We start from the raw sequence: 21,351 nt of genomic DNA, 5'->3' as shown, positions 1-21,351 counted from the left end.
TCTCTGTCAAATAAATAAATAAAATCTTTAAAAAAAAAAAAAAAAGAACTCACACTCAGGTTAAGTGTCAGAGGCAGCACATGAGTTCCATATGTTGAAGTGTGTACGACATAGCTCTACTTTGCTGTTTATAATCGTGGCCAAATTCCTTAATCTTGCCGGTCCTCATCTTTCTCAACTGCAAACTTTATGAATCATTGCATGCTTTTTTTTTCTTTCTTTTTTTTTTTTTTACTGCTGCATGAAAATTTTCTCAAATTTGCAGAAGAAGGAGAATGAAAATGAGTTTTTAACTTAGCTGACTGCTGCCCTCTCTGATGCTGAGCTCACAAAGCAAAATGCTACTCGGGTTGTGCTGCTCTTGTGATTCATTTAACGGGAGCAAATGTGCTGAACAGAAAAGAAAGATAATCAAACACCAGCTCAGTCATAAACTGGGAGATGGTCTCAAGTGAAAAAACTGGGAGCAATGGTACAGGCAAATGCCCTGGTGGGAGGAGAGGCATCTTCTCTTGGATACATTGATTCAGAATAGGTGCTTGAATCTTTGAGAGCCCCTCCACCCTCCACTGTAAGGGCTCAGTCACTGATTCCCTGAGCTCCAGAGCAAAGACAGATTGCCTATTCAGCCATGGCAAATAAAATTATTGGATACAGCCCAAGTCACCCCCAAGGGCTAGCCTAGGAGAAAAATAAAGCAGAAGGAAAGGATTTCTCTTCATACTGTTATTCAGTAGCTTGTCTTTTTGTTTGTTTGATGTTTTGCTTTGGCAGCTTCTCGAAGAGGCTGGTTTCCTGGGGCCCGTGCTGTGGGAGTACTGACCTTTAGGCTAAACCTCCTAGGTACTTTTACACCCAGCCCCACCCTGCATGGAGGCCAAATCAGACATGCTTTCATATTTAATTCTTATGAGCTATATAACTAAGTAAATACTGGCATTAAAACATTTTAAGTTTCTGTGCCACAAGGATTTGGGTGGATTTGAGCCAAAAACCTTACATCACTAGACTGCAGGTAAATTTATAGCTGTTTTCATTCATTTGCATTTAATCAGCCCAGAATTGCTGACTCTAGGTTCAGCAAGGACCCTGCTGCCTGCTCAGTCTGCAGGGTACAGTACTGCTGGTGATGGGCAATGACTCAAGTGAAAAGTTTGAGTCCCCAGTCCACAGGTCATTTTTCACCTTGAAGTTTGGCTGGCTAGCCAGTCAATTATAGAAACAAAAAGCCAGGGTTATTCTGATGACATGGGCTTTAAGGAATCGTCCCCTTTTCCATAAAAGGTATTGGTTCTGACCTCAGCTGACCCGGTTCATGCCCCCGAGTTCTGCCACTTACAATGAAATCACATCTTTGGGGGAATTATGGTTCTAGACAATTGCATTATGATCATAGTTACCTTTGAAAATCCCATTTAGACAATATCTTACATGTAGTTGGGTTCTAGAGTCAGCTGATAAGTATGTATGACAACGGACCCCACCAGCATGGGCTGAAGAGCCTGGAGAAAGTTATTTCATGTCTCTGAGCTTCATTTCCCCACCAATGAACTGGGGTTATTAACACAACCTACCTTATAGGGGTATAGGGAAGCCAAAATGGATGATGGATGTGGGGAGTCCATATATATAATCAGCACAATAAATGACAGCTATGGGTATTAAGAGATTGTTAAGAGCTAATTAAGTTCCTGTAATCAGCTCTTGGGTGCATGTACAATGGCTGAACTCTTTCAGTTAACCATTTTGCAGATAATGGGTCACAACAGTTAAGGGGATAGCGGTAAAACTGCCGTGGTTGATAGTGTAAGCAATAGAGCCACACAGACGGCCCAGTTCGGTCATTTACGGGTCCCATAAGCTTAGACAAGTTAGTTGCTCCATGCCTCAGGATTCTCGTCTATAAAATGGGTAAAATGAGACAATCAGCCTTGTAGGCTTGGTGTAAGGATTGGCAAGTTGCTATGTCTAAAGCATAAACAGTGCATGGCAGGCGGTGAGCGACATCGTCACCACCCCCATCATGGTTATGATTATTCCACACTTCTTCATTTGGGAACACTGGTAGTGAAATAATTCGTAGCATCAGCAGTGAAACGATTCGTCTGACATACAAGGGAGAAGTGGACTCTGCTCCACAAGATCATTGAACATAAAATGGGATTAGAAGGGGATTTTGAAGGGGGCTCTGGGTGGCCCAGTCGGTTCAGCGTCTGCCTTCAGGTCAGGTCACCATCTCAGGGTCCTGGGATCGAGCCCCGTGACAGGCTCTCTGCTCAGCAGGGAGTCCGCTTCTCCCTCCCACTCTCTCTCTCTCAAATAAATAAATGGAATCTTGAATAAGACAATTGTAAGAGTCTCAGTGAACTGAATAGAAGAGGCAGTTTCAGATGAATAGAATAAGACATTGAGACCAGGGCCAGAGAAGAAGCCAAAGAGACTTCCGTGAGAGAAAGGGAACAGGAAATAAAGACATAGGTAGAACATTTGTAGTAGAATAGCTACAAATTCCCCTGTAGAAGTCCTATGATTCGTTGGTTTGGTCTCTCTAGGGTCTAAAGGCTAGATACTGTAAAAACCATGATAATAGGAAAAAACACAACAACAACAACAACCACAAACCCATAATAGGCTCTCCCCTTGTATTACTGTACATGACATAGAAATACACTGCGGACTTCCAGAGGCCTGGTAAATGAGTACTGCAATGCCATTTCATGCATGTTGCTGAATAAATTTAATTGTTTGAAGAAGGAAGCAAAGACCAGAAACTTCCAGGGGTGCCTGGCTGGCTTAGTTGATGGAGCGTGAGTCTTGATCTCGGAGCTATGAGTTCAAGCCTTATGTTGGGTGTAGAGATTACTTAAAAATAAAATCTTTAAAAGAAAAAAAGACTGGAATTTATGAATTTACAGTTTCATAAGTAGTAGATGGGGAAGTGTTGTTGAACATAGTGTGCTAAAAAGAAGAAATAACAATTATTTTTATCAGCCATATTCATTTGGGGAGGGGATTATTCATTCAATAGGATTATATTTGAGCCTGCTTTAGCGTTTTTCAAGCTCACCTTTGCCTTTTATGGGACCTGGAGCAAGTACCTTCTTCACTCTTCTCATTTTGGACCTAAATCTCTTTATAGTATTGGTTAGGAGATATTACAGGGGATGTTTAGATACAAAGACTCTGGAGTCTAAGTTCAGAACCCTCCTCCATGCTTATTGGCTGAGTGATGTTGGACAATTTACTTAAATGAAAGTCTTAGTTTCTTGTGTGAAAGTTGGAGAGGATAGTAAATACCTCATTAGGTTGTTTTGAGGCTTAAAAATATATAATCCGAGTTAATGTTGTAGCACAATGCCTGACATGTAGAGAGTATCTTAATAAATGGAAGCTACCCATATTACTAGCTATAAAAATAAATGAATGGACTAAATGATCTGTAGCAGGTCCTCCAGCCTAGACTCCATATTTTCATAGCCTCCCCGACTTTGGCATCTCTTTTCAAGTTCAGTCCCTAGGCCCCACCGTAACTCACATAGAGTAGGGGAGGAAAGCGTTAAGATGGCCAGTGTGGCAGCAGAGACTTGCGTGAAGACGTGGGGATGCTGGTAAGTGGGGGAAAGGAGCAGGGATCGGTCCTCCCACAGCCCCCCAAGACTGCTAGATACTGAGCACAACCATTTGCCCCCTGTGGGATACAGGATGAATGTGCTTGTTTTCGGGAGCTTGGCCAATCCATCTAGCTTGTTTTTTTACCTGTTATGAATAGAACATAGAAACCATCAAACTGCTTGTGCTTCGTGAATGAAATAATACGCATGAATGGTTTTGTCAACAGCACAGTTCAAATGTTGCTGTTTTGCTGCTCTTGCTATAACTGTGATAAATACCGTGCTCAAAAACCCGAAGGGTATAGGCTGTCTGTCTTATTTCTTTAGGCTGGCACTTGTTTGCATTAAATTGACCATTAGTCTTGAGGAATGCCTATCATATCTATAGTTTTTTCAGAGAAGAAGAATCTTTCCTGAAGGCAGTATAAACTAGAGATTAATAGAACGAGTTCTTCGGATTCAGTTCCTGGGTCTGCCATTTTCTGGTTGTATGGCCTTGGGCTGGTTGCTAAACCGCTTTAAGCTTCAGTTCCCCCATCCTTAAAGTGGGGATAATGATTTTACATACCCAAAAAGGATGCTGTAAGGATTAAGTGAGGTGATGAATGTAAGATCTTGGCACCGTGCCTGGAATGAAGGAAACATCCAGTAAGGGTTAGCTGTTACCATTATTAAAATAATGAAAGAAATACTACAGGAATCCTAAATGAGTCCAGCTTTGATGAGATGACAGATACACAAAGGCTGCGTCTGAAGGGTGAGGAAGGGAGGAAGGTGACAAAGAAGAGAATGAAACGAAGGGAAAACTCCGCTCAAGTGAGAGGATGTGTCCCTGGCCAGTTCTCCTAATTTTAGGTCTGTTCTTCAATTTGAAATTTTGCCACCGGAGTTTTTCTGTCACTGACCCTAAAAAGAAACAAAGGACTGTAGTAGTCAGGACCTCCTATTGGAATACAGATACTCCACGCAGTTAGACATGAGACGTGCCATCATTCTAAAGTCAAAATCTGAGCAGGGCCAGGAAGCCTGCTGGGATTTATCAGACCTGACTCTATCCATTCACCTGAGAAGGTAGCATCCCGTAAGTGGTGGATGGGTTTTTAGAATAGAGAGTAAAATTTCAAATATGGCAATCAACGATATTTCATTGATTAGGTCGATATTATCTATATCACAGGCTGGCAGACATTTTCTGTGTGGGCCAGATAGGAATATTCTAGGCTTTGTGAAACCATATAATTTCTTTCACACCTACTCAGTTCTATTGTTGTAAGACAAGAGCGGCCATAGACAATATGTAAATCAATGGGCGTGGCTGTGTTCCAATAAACCTTGATTTACAAAAGCAAGTGGCAGGTCAGAATTGGCCCATGCAGCCTCGTTTGCTAACCTCTAGTCTATACAAGGGTTTTGATGCCATGACTCAAGTTGTCAGAAGCACCTGGACTAAAGCTCATATAAATCAAACATGATGTCAAAGAATGTTGTTGACTAGAGATTAGCTGACCTCACATAGAGGGCTTCAGACTAAAAATGAAAAGAGAGGAAATACAATGCTTAAACGTAAATGGAGAGCCTAGTTTTTGTAGAAGAAAATAGGAATAGCATGCATGCACGCACACACACACACACAAAGTATTAAAACATAAAATGTATTCAGTAATTCACATTAGAGAAAGACTGAGCAGGGCTCAGGAACATTGTTTCCAGCCTCAGTTTTCTGTTTTCCAATGTTCAGAGTGTAATAACTAAGTGAACACACATCCCTGTTTGCTGAGAACAGTCTGAGTGTGCTATCATCCCTCTGTAATAATCAATAGTGACTCCTTTTAGAGAAGTGTCCTAGTTTGCAATATAAATTATATGGCCACGCCTATAAGAACCAAAATGGTTTTGAAACTGTAGCACAGACAAGTGTTTATTGTTTAAAGTTAAAATTTGAATAGGGGCGCCTGGGTGGCACAGCGGTTGAGCGTCTGCCTTCGGCGCAGGGCGTGATCCCGGAGTTCTGGGATCGAGCCCCACATCAGGCTCCTCTGTTATGAGCCTGCTTCTTCCTCTCCCACTCCCCTGCTTGTGTTCCCTCTCTTGCTGGCTGTCTCTATCTCTGTCAAATAAATAAATAAATAAAATCTTTAAAGTTAAAATTTGAATAATAACACAAGTCTGTAAGGCAGAATATGGTGCTAGACAGGGTGAGGGCTTCAAGTCATACAGAGTCGGATTCAAATCTTCATTTATCACTTTCTGCTGGTCTTATACAATGTGTTGAATCTCCCTGAATCTTAACCCTTCATGTATAATAATAATTAATAAAAGTAACAATCTCATTAGATTTAAATGTGTTAATATATAGTAAATATACAAAAATATTCACTGTTATTTCATTATTATTATATATTTAAAGGGGTAGATTGATTAGGTGGGACATAGAGTCATCCTTCCTATACAGAAGATAGGCTTTAAGAGGAGTGACTTCCTTTTCTCTGAAGACTTTCTTTCTTTCTTTCTTTCTTTCTTTCTTTCTTTCTTTCTTTCTTTCTTTCCCTTTCTTTCTTTCTTTCTTTCTTTTTCTTTCTTTCTTTCTTTCTTTCTTTCTTTTTTTTAAAGATTTTATTTATTTATTTGACAGAGAGAGACACAGCCAGCAAGAGAGGGACACAAGCAGGGGGAGTGGGAGAGGAAGAAGCAGGCTCCCAGTGGAACAGGGAGCTTGATGCGGGGCTCAATCCCAGGACCCCGGGATCATGCCCTGGGCTGAAGGCAGATGCTTAATGACTGAGCCACCCAGGCGCCCCTTTCTGAAGACTTTCAAGCAGAGATGTAATAGGCACTTCATAGTGATGTTATAAATAAACCTTGCTACTCAAAGTCTGGACCATGAACCAAGTGTCACCATCACCTGGGAGCTTGTCAGAAATGCAGACTCTCAGGCTCCAACCTAGACCTAATGAATCAGAGCCTACATCTGAAACGCCAGGTGGTATGTTTAGCTTTGCCTAAAGAATTCAGAAATCAGTGGATGATTATTATAGTAGATGACTTTTAAAGCCCTTCTGAACTCTGAGACCACTCCATAGTATCAAGTCCACAGGTTTTTAAGTGGATAGAATAATGGCATGGGGAGGAGCTATGGTCTCACTAGCTAGTATCCCATTCCACTGGGCAGGTTAAGAATGGCCCTTTCCACCCAATTCCAAAGAACATTAAACATTACATTCCATTTATTAAAACACAATCTCAGATAAATACAAATGTGGACTTTAAATGGAATACCCAACACTTAGACTGGTTTTTAATCTAAAGCATCATATCTCCTTGGACATAGCCCCTTGATCATTCCCTGAGTTTGCTTCCATTTTGTTTTGAGCCACTTCTCTGCTTTCTGCAAAATGTGTATCTGATTATTTTCCATACAGGTGCTCTGGGTAGAGTTCAGTATTCCATTAATACTGAACGGTTCACATACAAATAGGTAGTTGAAACTTAGATATTTCCCCAAGGCCTGAAGAGGTTGAAACAAATACAAACAGAACTAGAAGAGCTGGCGAAACGTTTAGCTGAAACTTTAAAGAAGTTTTTCTCTCTCTGGGACTTCCTGGTAATGGTTGTAACGCGGCACAACTGCTTTAGCTCTTTGTGAACTTTTATTGTCCCTCCTTGATGCAGGCTTTCTGACACCCCTGGCTGTTTGAATTACACACCACGTGGACACACAGGATGGAATATCCTGGTCCATCGAGTTGCATCAATTGCTTCGTAGATCCCTTTTCTGATTCCATTATTCTGTGACTGCCTGAGTAGCCCGTTAATTTTTTCCATTAGAATCTCACACACAGAAATAGAGAAGAATATATCATTTCAAAAGAATTGAGATAAGAAGCAAAGGGAAAAAAACTAATTTTTAAGGGGAAAGAAAGACAACATGAAGTGTGACAACAGTGTCAAGTTTGTAATGTGTCTTTCCTAAGGGAATTTTATGTTCCTAATGATGACTTATTACACCAATATTTATCAGGCATCGACTGTGCCAAGCATTGTGTTTGTTGCATGATGATGATGATGGTAACAGTAATAGTAGCTAAAATGTGTTGATGACTTATGAGCACTCAAATGAGATAAGCATGGGCCCTGCCCTCATGGGAACTTACAAGCTAACAGGAAAAGCAGACATTGCACAAATAATTCCAAGTTTTATCAATACTATGGCAGGGTGTCATTGGAGAGTGTGTTAGGTGGCCTAATCTAGTCTAGGGGTCTGGGGAAGCAATATTTAAGAGTTAGCTACACAAAGGAAAGATAAGGGTGAGGAGAAAGAGCATTCCAGGCAGACTGAACACTGTGGGCAAGAGCTTTGATCAAGCAAAAAGTATATGTTGTAAGAACTGAGAGAACTGGCTAAAGCTTAGAGGACCAGGAGGAGAGTAGGGAGATGAGGCTGGAGAGAAGAAAGCAGGGCAAGGTCATGCTGAATCTTGGAGATCCCATGAAGAGGCCACGTTTATCACAGGGTCAATGGGGAGCCACTGTTAAGTGTTAAGCAAGTGAGTGAATGATCAGCTTTGGGCTCCAAGATTACTCTGATTAGACTGGAGGGGAAAAGAGGAAATATGCAGAGGGCAGAAATGATGGTGGCTTGGACCAAAGAGGTTGGCAATGTTTGTAAAACATCTCTGAGGTAGAGTGGGGTCCCTGTCAGGCTAATAAAATACTTCCTCCCATTGGAGTCTGGTTATTTGTGTTAGTGTTGAAGGAAATTTCCCTTCTCAAAACCTCAAAACTGTTCCCTTCACAGGCATCAGAGCCATGTGAGGGAGATGTGGGAGCCCATGAGCAAAAGGCACTGAAAGACATGGAAAAGAAGAAACACAAAGGGCTAGTTCTCCCCTGGAATATGAGCCTGGATATGCTGGTTCATGACTCCATCCCATGACTTAGGAAGGAATGAAGTACTAATGACTCAGCAGAGAAAAGAGGGTCAGAGTTTGCCTAGAAATAGTTCATAGGCCATAAAAGTATCGTCACAGAATAATGTGAGAAAATGGACTTCTTCCTTTTTTTTTTTTTAGATTTATTTATTTGAGAGAGCACGAGCGAGGGGGAGGGGCGGGAGACAGGGAGAGAGGATCCTCAGGCAGGCTCCCCACTGAGCCTGATGTCAGGGCAATCCCATGACCCTAAGATTATGCCCTGAACTGAAATCAAGAGCTGGCCACTCAACCGACTGAGTCACCCAGGTGCCCTGAGAAAATGCATTCTTAAGAGGGATTCTTTTCATATATAAGACAAAAGTATTTTAATTACTGGCCTAAGATCCCTTTACCCTAAAAGGAGGGCTCATTTCTAAAGCTGGAGCTTTAAGCTGAATTGTTAGCCCCTTTTGTGCTAAGTGGGATGACAAAGCCCTCACTTCCCTCTGGGCTCAAAGAATAGTTATCAGTCATTTGTCAGGCATTTTAATTGAACAACTGGATGATAAAAGGCATCGGAATATAGTGGTTCATCCCATGTTCATCACACACAGCGTCTGGTCCAGTAAAAAAGCTGGAAGTCTAGACATTAAGCTATCACACAATTAAATTTAAGAAGTGCGGGGGCACCTGGGGGCTCAGTCAGTTAAGCGCATCTGACTCTTGATTTTGGCTCGGGTCATGATCTCAGGGTCATGAAATCGAGCCCCGAGTCAGGCTCTGTGCTGGGCATGGAGCCTGCTTGAGATTCTCTCTCTCCCTCTCTCTCTGCCCCTCTTGCGCAACTCACGAAGGTGCTTTCTCTTAAAAAATTTTTAAGAAGTGCAACTGTGATAGGTTCTAGCAAAGAAAATTGTACTGTGAAGGCTTATGGAAGGAAGGTACTGCACAGACAGCAAGTTAGGGATATGCTGAATGAACTGAGAGAAGTCAGGTGGGTGGAGAAAGAGTAAGACAAGTGGTAAAGTGAGTTAATTTGGCAAACACATATAGCACACCTGTCGGGTGCCAAGTGTCATATAGGTCTCTGTGATACACAAATAAATAAAACTCAGTCTGCGTGTTGGGGCTGAGTCTTGCTAATTGGTAACTATGAGGATTTGATTGTCACTTTAACTACCCAGACCTCAGCATCTTAATCTGTGTAACATGAAAATATCTATCTTGCAGGATTATTGTGAAAATTAAAAATATTTAGGGCCCTCAGCTCACTGCCAGACACATAAGTAGCAAGTTTTGCAATGACCACGTCGAGAGTCAGTATGACATAGTATCAGAAGCAATGTTCACAGTGTTCAAAAACACACTATTCTCCATCAGACTGCCTGGGTTCAAATCCCAGGTCCATCATTCACTGGCTGTATGACTTTGGGCAAATGACAAACTTTCTGATCTTTAGTTTCTTCATCTATAAAAGGAAGATAGTAGAAATACCTCCTACGTTTCTTGGGAGGATCGAAGGAGGTAATGCATGAAAGTGTTAAATATGGTTAAAGAGATAGCTAGACCATTATGTATGTGCAGGGTGCTGGACCAGCACAGATAAATAAGGAGTAAATTGTTTTTGTTTTTGTTCTAGATAGGAGGGTGAAGCGAGATAAGACCAGAGATTTCAAACACCAAGTCTTGATCTTGGCCTTAATAATTGAGTAGGTGTTGGGCAGACAGAATGCTGTTAGATTTGCCCTGCTCAAGCCGCAGGGCTGCTGTTTGCTACAGTGAGAATGCCAAAGGGGGCCTAAGGCCTAAGGAGACTATTTTAAAAGACTAGTGAGTTTGTTCTGACAAACATCTTCTCTCCGGTTGCTGCCAGGAACTGCAAGGCGGGGTGGTGTGATCATCACCTGAGCTTTGGAATCAGATACACTTGGGTTCTGATTCAGTCCCTGCTCCTTCTGTGTGATCTTATGCCAGTTACTTTACTTCTCTGAGCCTCAGTCCACTAATCTTTAAAAAGGAAGTAGTAACAGTGCCCTCTTCATGAAACTGTCATGAGGAATAAACAAGATAATGCATGTAAAGCACTAAATACCGTGTCTGGCACATAATAAATATTCGGTAAATGTTAGCTGTTGTTATTGTTGATGCTTTATTGAGGTTATGCTGGCACAGAACATTAGACTTTGTTCAGTGTGTGGAACAATGACATTAAACACAAGGGGATGCCTAATCACCTACTCAACAGGGGGATCTCCGAAATAGATCAGCAGCCAGGGGTGAGTTCCTATGTGGCAGTGATTGAAGGGAATTTACCTTTGTGGCCCCAGTCACTTGGAAAGTTGTGCAAAATAGGTCCTCAATAAATGTTTAATAAATTAGTGAGGGATTTGCTTTGCTGATCATAAAATAAACTTTTTTCTATTTATAAACATGAGACATGTTTCTGTAAACCTATAAATAATTAAGTACACCTATCATTTCACCACCAGTGGGACAATCATTGTTAATATCTTGATACATTTTCTTCCAAGGTGTGTGTGTGCGTGTATGAGAGACACATATATTTTGGGGATCATAACATTTAAAGTTATTAATTAAGTTAATTAATTAAACTAATTAAAATATTAAACTATATAGATATTTAATTTGATCATAACATACAAAAGCTTTTTCTTCATTTGTCATATAAGCATTTGCCTTGTTTTATTAAATATGCTTCAAAACACCATTTAGACATTGCATAATATTCTATAAGAATGTGCCATATTATTTATTATTGTTAATTTATTGCCATACTGTTAGATTTTTAGCATGCGACAAAATTAATTCATCTTAAATATAAGTGTCACCATATTCAGCAAGTTCTTCACCTTTCAGGGTTCTAAACAACTTGAAAACCTAATTATTAAAAAATGAAACTGTACTATTTTCCTCATAGAAGAAAATTATAAACATATTTACATAAAATGCTGCCTACGATTTCAGAGGCTTTATAAACTTCACAAAACCCATCCATGGAGTCCTGTCCCAGGACTTCAGGTCAGAAGCAATAACATCAAATATGTTGACATGAAGCAAAACAAAAAAGTGCAGGAAAATCTAATGTGACAATTGTGGAGAAGCTTCCTCTCTGAAATGTTCCTGACTACAGGATATTCAACTCTTTTTATAACACAGTCCAATCCCAGTTCATTCTTATATTGGAAATAATCTTTCTTAAGTCTAGATGCTACGTTAACACTCCTGTACACCTTTCACGAATAATCATGTTGCATGTGCTGTATCTTTATTATCCTTTAGTGACAGCAAGTCTCTGCAGAGCTCCTGTGCTGCTTCTCACTGCGAGGTCCCACACCCTGGTGAACTGCATTAGTGGGTCAGCCCCGGCTACCCTTCTCCTCTGTGGCTCTTAACTGCCTTACTTCCCATTCCATTTGGACAAATATGTAGCATTACTCAGCACTGGAAAATACAGTTACAGTTACCTAAAGGAAAGAGATCATTTCATAATTATACTGAAAATAAATTCAACGAACTTCAAATATAGCATAGAATGGGCAAACATAAAAGAGTTGTAGTCACTACTTTGAGTCAGGTATATTTCAGTCTCAGGATGCAGGGTTTTAACTTGGTCTTTGTGTAGTTCTAACCAAGGGGAAGCACAACCTTTAATTTATTATCTTTATACTTTCTCCGATATGCAATTTATAATAATGAGGCTGGTTCTGCATGCCAGTTTATACAGTGCCTAAAGAACTCTGATAAGTTCTCAGCATAAAGCAGAAAACTGTTTTATGTTTTCTGTTTGTTGTTTCCACCCATTTTCTTCTGAAGATGGAATACTTACTTGCGTGAAAGCTGGGGTATGAAAGAGTATGTCCATATCTGCACATCTCAGTGTGTGTGTTTATGATGCTGAGTGTTTGAAAAATTCTAAATCACTATTCGATTCCAAAGAGTGATGAAAGAGGAAATTTTTGAAAACAATCCTAAGAATAATTTGTATTAAAGACATTTCTTTCTCCCTCATAGCTACATCATCCCTCTCAAGGCTTTCGCTTTGGAACTGTCCGGGAAAGCAGTGCTGAAGATTATGTGAGGCAAAGCTTCCCAGAGATGCATGAGTATATGAGAAGGTACAATGTACCAGCCACCCCTGATGGAGTGGAGTATCTGAAGTGAGTGTCAACCTCTTGGGTCTAGAAAGTTCTCACCGAAAGAGAAGTTTTAGCCACTAATATATAGTATTTGTTGGTTTTTTAAAATGACAGCTAAATATACCTACTCTGTGTTCAGTAATACCTCTCACTGTGTGAGATTGAGAAGGCAGTATGGAATAGTGTGCATTTAATTATGTCACCTAGATTACTAGTTACCTGCATCGTCCCCAGTTGGCAGTAGCTTTGCTCAAAGTGCCAGTGGGGTCATTAGTGTAGCAGATGGTGGGGGAAGTAAATGTTGGCTTGACATCACTTGAGAAAACAATGGTGCTGAAATGATCAAACACTCAGGGAATGTGGCCAGAGGATAAAGTGTCCCAAAGCAACCCTTTCCTTCACAGTGAATCTCTAAGCCCATGGACTGTCTCCTCTTGCCACAAGGAAATGGAATTTATCTTAGAGATTTCCTGTAGAAAGGAAATAAGATAAAAGGCAATGATTCCCATGCCTGCATCCTTCTCATCAGGATTTACGAGAAGCAATCAAGAGCAATCACATTGCCATGGCAGATTATCAGAGCCTGTAATTCAGTGAAGCTGAATGCAAAGGAGGGTGGTGCCGTTATGGATCTGTGCATCTAGTCTGCCTGGGAGAAGGGAATGAATGGCTCCTGATAAGCAACACAGTGTGAGGGTGAGCAGTCTTCTCCTTTGTGCCTGATAGTCTCAGGACAATGACATACATTCAAGCCTCCAATCCCTAAAATCATGGAGCCCCAGGAAACTGGCTTATCTATGGTCAACCACAGTAATCTTCCCGATGGACAGAAGGACTTGGCACCTCAAATTCTCTTTGAGGAAAGAAGGGAAGCAAATAAATAATTGCATGTGACATAGAGCTAATGTTTCTCAAGAGCTCTGGTGACAGGACCCTAAAACTCCTTATGGACTTTTATAGAGTCTAAAGAGGAAGTCTTGTGCTCTCAGATTTGCAAAGGTATGTAGGATGAAATGCTACTTTTGCGCTATGAAATGGCACTTTTGGTTTTGCAATAACATTAAAATGTTAGAGTCCCTCTCTAACACAAAATTCAGTGCTCCTTTGCCTTTCAGCTTCTCTTCTGTATTCTCTCCTTCAGGCAGACTCATGGCAGTGGCTCCCCGCTAGATAGTAATCGCTGAGGAACCAGGCTCTTCTGGCAGGGTGAAAAGAGCGAGATGCACCACTACTGGGCAGTCCCCAGTTCCACTCCACTCAGGGTATTCATTTATTCTGGAGGCTTCACCTGAGAAGGCCCCAATACTCAGAGTTGTCCCCACTGTAGCCCGGAGAGATGAAGTCGTTAGAAAAGCAGGCACCAATGAAGAAGCTTAGACCTTAAAGAAGCAACTTGTCTGTGGCAACATAACCAGCAAGTGGCAGCGTCAGGACTAGATGCAGGTCTCTAGAATCTAATCTCTGCTGCAGGCCAGTCTAGGAACCATAACAGAAAGTAGGTCCTTGACATTCAAAGAATAGTCCATGTTCCAGAAGCATCCACGTTCCCATTAGCACTTGGGAGTTTGTGAGAAATGCAGACTGCCAGGCCCCATCCCAGAAACTACATATTAGCAAGCTCCCCAGGTGATTCACTGGTTGAGGTGACATTGGAATATAGGCAGCACTTAACCATTCATGCCCTCTGACTTCTTATCTTTGGGCATCTCTCTTCATGTTTGGCCGCAGTCACTGCCTACACTCGTAGCCACCACTCCAAGAAACCACAGTCCTTATAATACCCTCCTGACCTCCCAGAGCCCTGGCTTGCAGAACACACTTCCAGAGTCGCCTGGGACTATATGTGTTATTGTGGTGTATGTATTATTTTGTGGTATATGTATTATTAAGTAGATTCTCAAAAAGGCAGAACACGATTCTATAATGGGAGAAACAATTGGGGGCCCTGCCAACCGTAAGGATGATTCAGCCAGTCTAGAAGCTGCTTTTACCTGGATCACACCCAGCCACTTCCCCAGTAGTAATTCAGGGCCCCATGGGAGTCTGTGAGCTAATTGCTTCTTGCCTTCCTGTGCAATAGGGACCTGTCATAACTAACTTCACTTTGCAGCCCCAAATCAGGAGTAATTATATAAGAATACCACTGAGACCGGACCTCAGTAATTACTGCTTAGAAAGACTGAACCCCAATTTTTTTCTCTCGTTATTGCTATATCAAATATTTGCAGAGTACTGGTAAATGGTGACTAGTTGCTGTGTAGCTCTCAAGGTGCATTTTATTACTGTGGCAGTAAAACTTTTATTGGAGAACCATCTTTCAGCCTTATTTTTATTTTATTGCCAAGATTCCATTAAGGTTCCTCATCATCAGCTCCTAGGAGACAGTTCACATCTTCAACCCTTTCTGAAGCTTCCCACAGCTGTGGAGCTGAGAGATGTTTTTTATTTTGGTTAAAGTTAAACACAGGTCTCATTATAACTTCAATCCAATACCCCTGGAAAAGGGAATGCATTTTGAATAGGCTGGAAGAGTAGAAAGAGGATGCAGTGGTCACTGGCATCCAGAAGGGAAGTGGACCTATTTACTCTGTGTCCATGTGTGGCCCACACAAAGCCATCCATGTAAATATGTACTTCCTTCCCACTGATGAATGTCTAAGGGTGTCTTTCTTTTTTAGATTTTTTATGGGCCCTAGCCATGTTCTATTCTGAGTTTAAGGCCAATCCACTGTATTGAATTCCAATAGACTCATTTTTGGCCCTGAGAGAGGAATGACTGAGTCTAGATGGAAAAGAGAAGAGTTGTTCTCTTTACCAAGATATTTGGACAGCCCTGAGGGTCGGAAAGCCTTTCTTAAATGGCTGTATGTCCTACATCTTTCCAAAAAGGATTTGAGGCGGCTGAAAACAAGAGTCATTGCATACACCTTAAAGGGTTCCTTTTAAGACTCCCCCTTCCTTGCCTCCTTTGTAATTGGAACCTCAGCCAGTGCTGAGACATACCTTCCTCTGGCCCATTTCTTTGCCTATGTTTTAAAAGTGGGAAGATCACATGAAAGATGCACAAGGTATCTGCTGGCATCTTGAGCCCAGTCCACATCTGATTCACTGATGCAGGCCAGGGAGACACCTACCCTAAATGATTCCTGCCTGAATCGCCTCCTAGAATGGGGGTGAAACATGACTCTCTGGAGCTATATTAATAAAGCAGATCACTAAGATGTATTATCTGTGCTTCCGCTTCCAGTTAATGAATGCTAGCCCATGGACCTTAAAGAGACCTCTCAACTCCCTTTTCCCCAGGACTGCTTGATCTCATATTTGTATTTCCTTAATATGTATTCCTAAATATGAAATGACCCCTGATCTCTGAGGAATATGATAGTGTTCATGACAGAAAGAAATAAAAATTTCCACATATTGATTAATGAATCCGCCTGACTCCAACACTTACTAGCCATATAACCTGGAACCAGTTACTTTCACTCTCTGAGCCTCAATTTCCTCATCTGCCAAAATGGGATAATACCTCACAGCCTTACAAGTGATACAGTGTGTGGAAAACAATCAATATGGTGCTTTGCACAAACGAGTCACTCAGTTAATGTAAAAGAAATGAACCTTCCCATTCAATTCAGTCACTCTGGCTTTATTGTTGGATTTAGAAGCAATAAAAGGAACTGGTAGATAAACCCATTGGAAAGATGTCATGCTGTCTTAGAAGAGTGTCTCTTTCCCCTGGTCTGTTCTCCACGGGTCAGTGAGATGTCAACAAGGCTGAGTCAGCAGTTACTTAGCTTGTGCTGCCCTTTCTTTCCAGGTTTCTGTCCCCTAAACAAAAGCCAGCTGTCAACCTTTCTGTCTATTAATGAATCATTTTTCTCTTTTCTTCTCTTGGTCTTAAATATAGGAAGGATCCAGAGAAACTAGACGCCTTCATCATGGACAAAGCCCTTCTGGATTATGAAGTGTCAATAGATGCTGACTGCAAACTTCTCACCGTGGGGAAGCCATTTGCTATAGAAGGTATGAGCCAGTCACTCTTGATTCACTTTGACTCAGGATACGCTCGGTTTGCCAACCTAGCAAGTCATAAATGCCAAAGTCACAGGCAAAAAGCTATTCATCTTCCCTCGTTTTCATTTTCAACTCATAAGCACTTAAGCTATTAAGTTGCTGAAGCTAGGAATTTATTTTTCACCAACTCCATAAAAATTTATTTATCCAATTGTTCGAAAAACAACAATAAACGTTGTTACCCAGATGATGGTGCTTCCAATGTCTGAGAATGGAGGTACTGTGTAACAAATGGGGAGTCCAATTTTAATTTAATCTGTATTTTTAATTCCTGTAATGAATCTGCTGCAAAAACTAGAGTGATCACATTCTACAACTGGAAGGACCTCAGTGTTCATCTAATCCAATCTACTCCTTTATCCACGACAAAGCCCATGGACATTGCATCACTTTTTCATAATCACAAAATTAAATGATAATACTAGAATTAGAATCCAAATCTCATGGTTCCTAAATAAATGTGTTTTCCACTCGGTGGGCAAACGATAGAAAAAGAAATCTCCTTCTCTACCTTAGTAACCTTTAAGAGTCCTAAACAAAACCTTGTTTGGGACTTCAAGTTTGTCTTTCTCCCCCACTGGCAGCAAATTTTTGTTCCCAACTTGATCAACCAATTAATCAAACTTCAGGGCCAAAGAAGGATTGCTTTGTCAGTTGCTCCTTTAATTCTGGACAACAGCTGATATATGGAGCTGGTAGTTTGAACTAGCAAATTTCACATCTCCCAGTTGCCAGCTTCCCTTCTCTGACAGTACATGCTGGCTCTCAAGACAGCCGTGCTTACTTGTCAGAAACACTTCGACTTGAAACAATCCCATGAGGGTGCCCAAGTCCTATTTCCAGAAAACTCTGCTTTTCCATATGTTAACTAGTGTATCAAAACTATTCTGATTCCAATTTCCCAGTCACAGTTAGTCTCTGTCTCCCCTAAACATATCAACAAATTTTTTACTTCAGTCTTTGTTTTGTGATGAATGAGAATGTAAGAGCTGATGTTGTTTCTTTGAGCCTTCTCCTAAGAGAAATCAATCTTTTCTCCAGCCAAAGTGACCTCCACCTGAACCAGAGATAGAACTCAGGAAGAGAGAGATTTAGTGGTAGTTGTCTTCTATTAAAACTACAATCTGAGATAGAAAAGTCTTAAAAAAATAGAGAGAGAGAGAGAAGAAGAAAAAGAAAAGGCAAGAAAACCAAAAGAACATTTATTATATAACCCCATTTTGATGTAACAATGGAAAAATTCCCACTTTTTTTATGGCATCTGGGGATGTGGAAAAAATGTTACATTTTTTTTTCTGTCCTAGATGTACTGGGTAATTGAGGTCCCTTCTGCCTTTAGCAGTTACTAACAATGAATCATTTGTCGAGGGCATAAGAATGAGGGACTCCATTCTCCACCTTTGTCTTCAGGGGGCAACCCTATCTTGTCAAAAGACAGCGGTGAGATGGCTTGTTTGCCTCTGCTAGACCCCAGTGCCAGATGCCACACAATTAACTCCCCACTGGTTTCCTGTTTACATTTCCATCTGTGCTCCTGAGACTCAGTGTCTTACAGTTCCCCTCATCTCCACACACCACATTGTTTTCAAACGGGATAAGCACAAAATGGCACATGAAAGAGCTCTCTCTACAAGAGAACAGAAAGACCACAGATTTGAATAGAAAGCCTTCTCCTCATTGTTGGCTTATTCTAAAAAAAAACAACGCTGGTTTATTCTGGGTGAGGGGCAAATCAGGAAATTTAATTCAGTACTGCCCCTGCCACCAAGTTCACAGCCTGAAAACAGAACTTGGTGGAACATAAAAGGATGATACGTACAAGTTATAAACAACAGTGTGATAGAAATACTAGTAAAAGTCTTGATCACTGCTTTTTTAAAAAAATGTTAATCTCATAAATTTTTAGGGAATATTTCTCTCGATGAAATTTTTTAAAAATAGTATATGCTTTGACAACATTTATGTTTCTTGAACTTATAAAAATGTGGACTTATTAATTAACCAGACATTAGAGGCATAAAAATGTCATGAAAGCAATTTATGAACACTTCTTACCCTTTAGCTTACAGGAATATTTCATATAGGTATCTGTATCTGCTGTGTAATAACAGTTATGTAATAGATGGTGTCTTACCTCTTACGTAACTCATGATGTTAAATTTGAAAGAATCATCTAATTCACGGACTGATGGAGTTCATCAAGGGACCCTGATATCTGTATATACTTTCTCAGGTGCTTACATGGCTTCAGGAACTTAGGAGGGAAGGGCGAGTCCATTGTTTCCTTCATGTTGAATGTACATTCATGTTATATGGTACTGATATCACACCAGCTGCTCGTGACAACTGCTCACCCCTCCCAGCAACCCCGTTCTGCATTTATTTAGGCTTCAAAGGTAAGGTGAGGCCAATGTGAGGCCAGTGGCTCCACTTTGAGCTTGAAACCTTTTCCTGAGGACTCGGCACAGCAAACCGAAACTCTTCAGAATTCAGAAGCATGTGGAAAGTCTTTCGTCATAGTAAATACCATACACCAGGGACACAAAGACGTATCGTGTGCTCTGGAAAAAAAGAAAGTGTTCAGATAAATGAAGACATGTCCCAAATTTATGCATTGGAGTTAGCTGACAATAAAGGTCAAATGGGAAGAAAGAGTAATGGAACAGCACAGTAATGATTTGTGACCTTTCTGCCAAAGACCTTTGCCTGTTTTTGAGTTTGTTCTTTTACTTGCTTCCCACTAATTATTTAACACAGTGCTTGGAGCACTATCTCTGGAGTCCGAGTGCTTGGGTGAGAATACAGTTGCTGTTACTCACTGTGCCCCATGGGGCGAGTCGTCTCATCTCTTGTTCAGGCCCCTCATCTGCATAACGGATCTATGAATACCACATCTAGAGTGGAGTTGTGAAGGTTAAGTGAAATAACCCATGTGAAGCGTGGACAAGCACAGAGTGCCCAGTAAATTATTATTATTCAGTATATTGAATGAATAGACTGAGACTGCGTCCCTAGAAAATTATCCCAGGATAGATAGCCGTCACATATCTCAGCTTCTCCCACACACTTCTCTCTCCACTCTCGTGCTGGGGGTAAGGGAAACCCATTTTTAAAGTCTACTTTACAGTTGGGACTATTACAATATGTTCTCAACCATTGCCCCGGAGTAGCTAAATGTGGTATTCCAAGGACAGACAGCAAAAATGAATTAGTCTTTCTTTCCTGAAGCCTTTTTAACCCTATCTAGGATCTCATTTTCAAAATATCTATTACCCAACTACATTTCAGGAAGATTCTTTTAGTCTATGAATTTCTAACTATATATTTGCTAGCCAAAATATATTTCCCCCACTCTTAGCAGAGTAAAGCTGATTTATCCATGGGGAAAAAAAATCAGGATTCTGTTCTGAAAATTGTTCTCTTGGGCTATTAAGCTGTATCCAATTTCCAGGGTGCCTGATGCCTTCATCTTTAGGGTTGAAGGATTCCATTTTGCTTCATCCATCAACCACAAAATAGTCAACCTCGCCTTTATTGCAAAGCCACGTTTCTAATGATAATGAAAGCAACTCAGGCTGCTAGGTTGAGTCAGCAATTTAAAAATAAGAATTCTTTGACCAATGAACACAATCAAATTTGAAAAGCAACTGATAAAGGGAAGGACAGAAATGAAACCTTCAAGGTTTTGCTATTTTATGTTTCTGAATAAAATGGATTTTTATGTCTTTTAACAAATACCTCATCTAATCACCACATGACTTTTTTTCCCTATGAGAAATTTCTCCCCTTGTTCTATATGCATAATTTGTTTTAATTAGCTCATAATAATTATTATTGACTCTAATAATCATTTAAATGTCAATACTCAATATATGTATTAAAATAGAAAATTTAAAAGGACAGTAATCTATTTTTAGCTGTCAATTGCAAATTAACCTTGACGTGATGGAGTAGAGTGATTTAATATTTATTATTTCCTATGTAGCAATTTTTTATAAATGTCCCTGCAACTTCAACATAGCCTGTCTCTAAGGCATTTTTAATACTTTTGTTGTAGTGCCAAAATTCTATTCTTAGAATATATAGATTTATCAAAAGTATTAATTTCGGCTTCTTAAACTTTATATCATGTATTTCTGTCTCATCTACCCCAAATGCCACTATCAGGAATCAGTCTAAGATGCTTCCTCTCGTCCTCCCATCGGGTAGCAAGTTCTCATTCCTCTGAGATCCATAGAGTTTTATCCATCCATCTCATTGCATCTAGTTTTCATATTTGACCTTTATTGAATTTATGCATCACCTGTCTTGTTTTCCAGAAAAGTCCTGTAACTTTCTTCCATGTTGTGTAGTTATTTATGTCTGCCTCATGCCTCCATGTCCCCATAGCTTCATAAGGGTAGAATTGGTGTCTGAGTTAACTTGGAAACCTCTCTAGCCCTCGGTGGGGTATCTGGCACAGAGTATAAGCCTTCAACACATGTTGGTGGAATTAATGAATAGATGAATAGGTGTGCAATGAATGCGTATCAAATGAGAAATGAAAACATTTCTGCCATTACACTAAGCTGGGCTGGAATTGTTGGCTTTGAGATG

At 40.5% G+C, this 21,351-nt stretch overlaps 1 protein-coding gene across 4 annotated transcripts in view; it reads left to right on the top strand.

The window, feature by feature from the left end:
- Positions 1-21,351, top strand: part of GRIN3A (glutamate ionotropic receptor NMDA type subunit 3A) — a 160,401-nt gene that overhangs the window by 99,663 nt on the left and 39,387 nt on the right. For all 4 annotated transcript variants that reach the window (XM_034664214.1, XM_019807203.2, XM_034664213.1 and 1 more), the window contains exons 4-5: positions 12,554-12,699; positions 16,589-16,704. In XM_034664214.1, the coding sequence (XP_034520105.1) occupies positions 12,554-12,699; positions 16,589-16,704 (262 nt within the window). The remainder of the gene's footprint in view (positions 1-12,553; positions 12,700-16,588; positions 16,705-21,351) is intronic.

The sequence above is a fragment of the Ailuropoda melanoleuca genome, chromosome 7 (assembly GCF_002007445.2).
Source record: "Ailuropoda melanoleuca isolate Jingjing chromosome 7, ASM200744v2, whole genome shotgun sequence".
Lineage (NCBI taxonomy): Eukaryota > Metazoa > Chordata > Mammalia > Carnivora > Ursidae > Ailuropoda > Ailuropoda melanoleuca.
The sequence above is the reverse complement of the archived record's forward strand: the minus strand, read 5'-3'. Positions and strand labels throughout refer to the sequence as shown.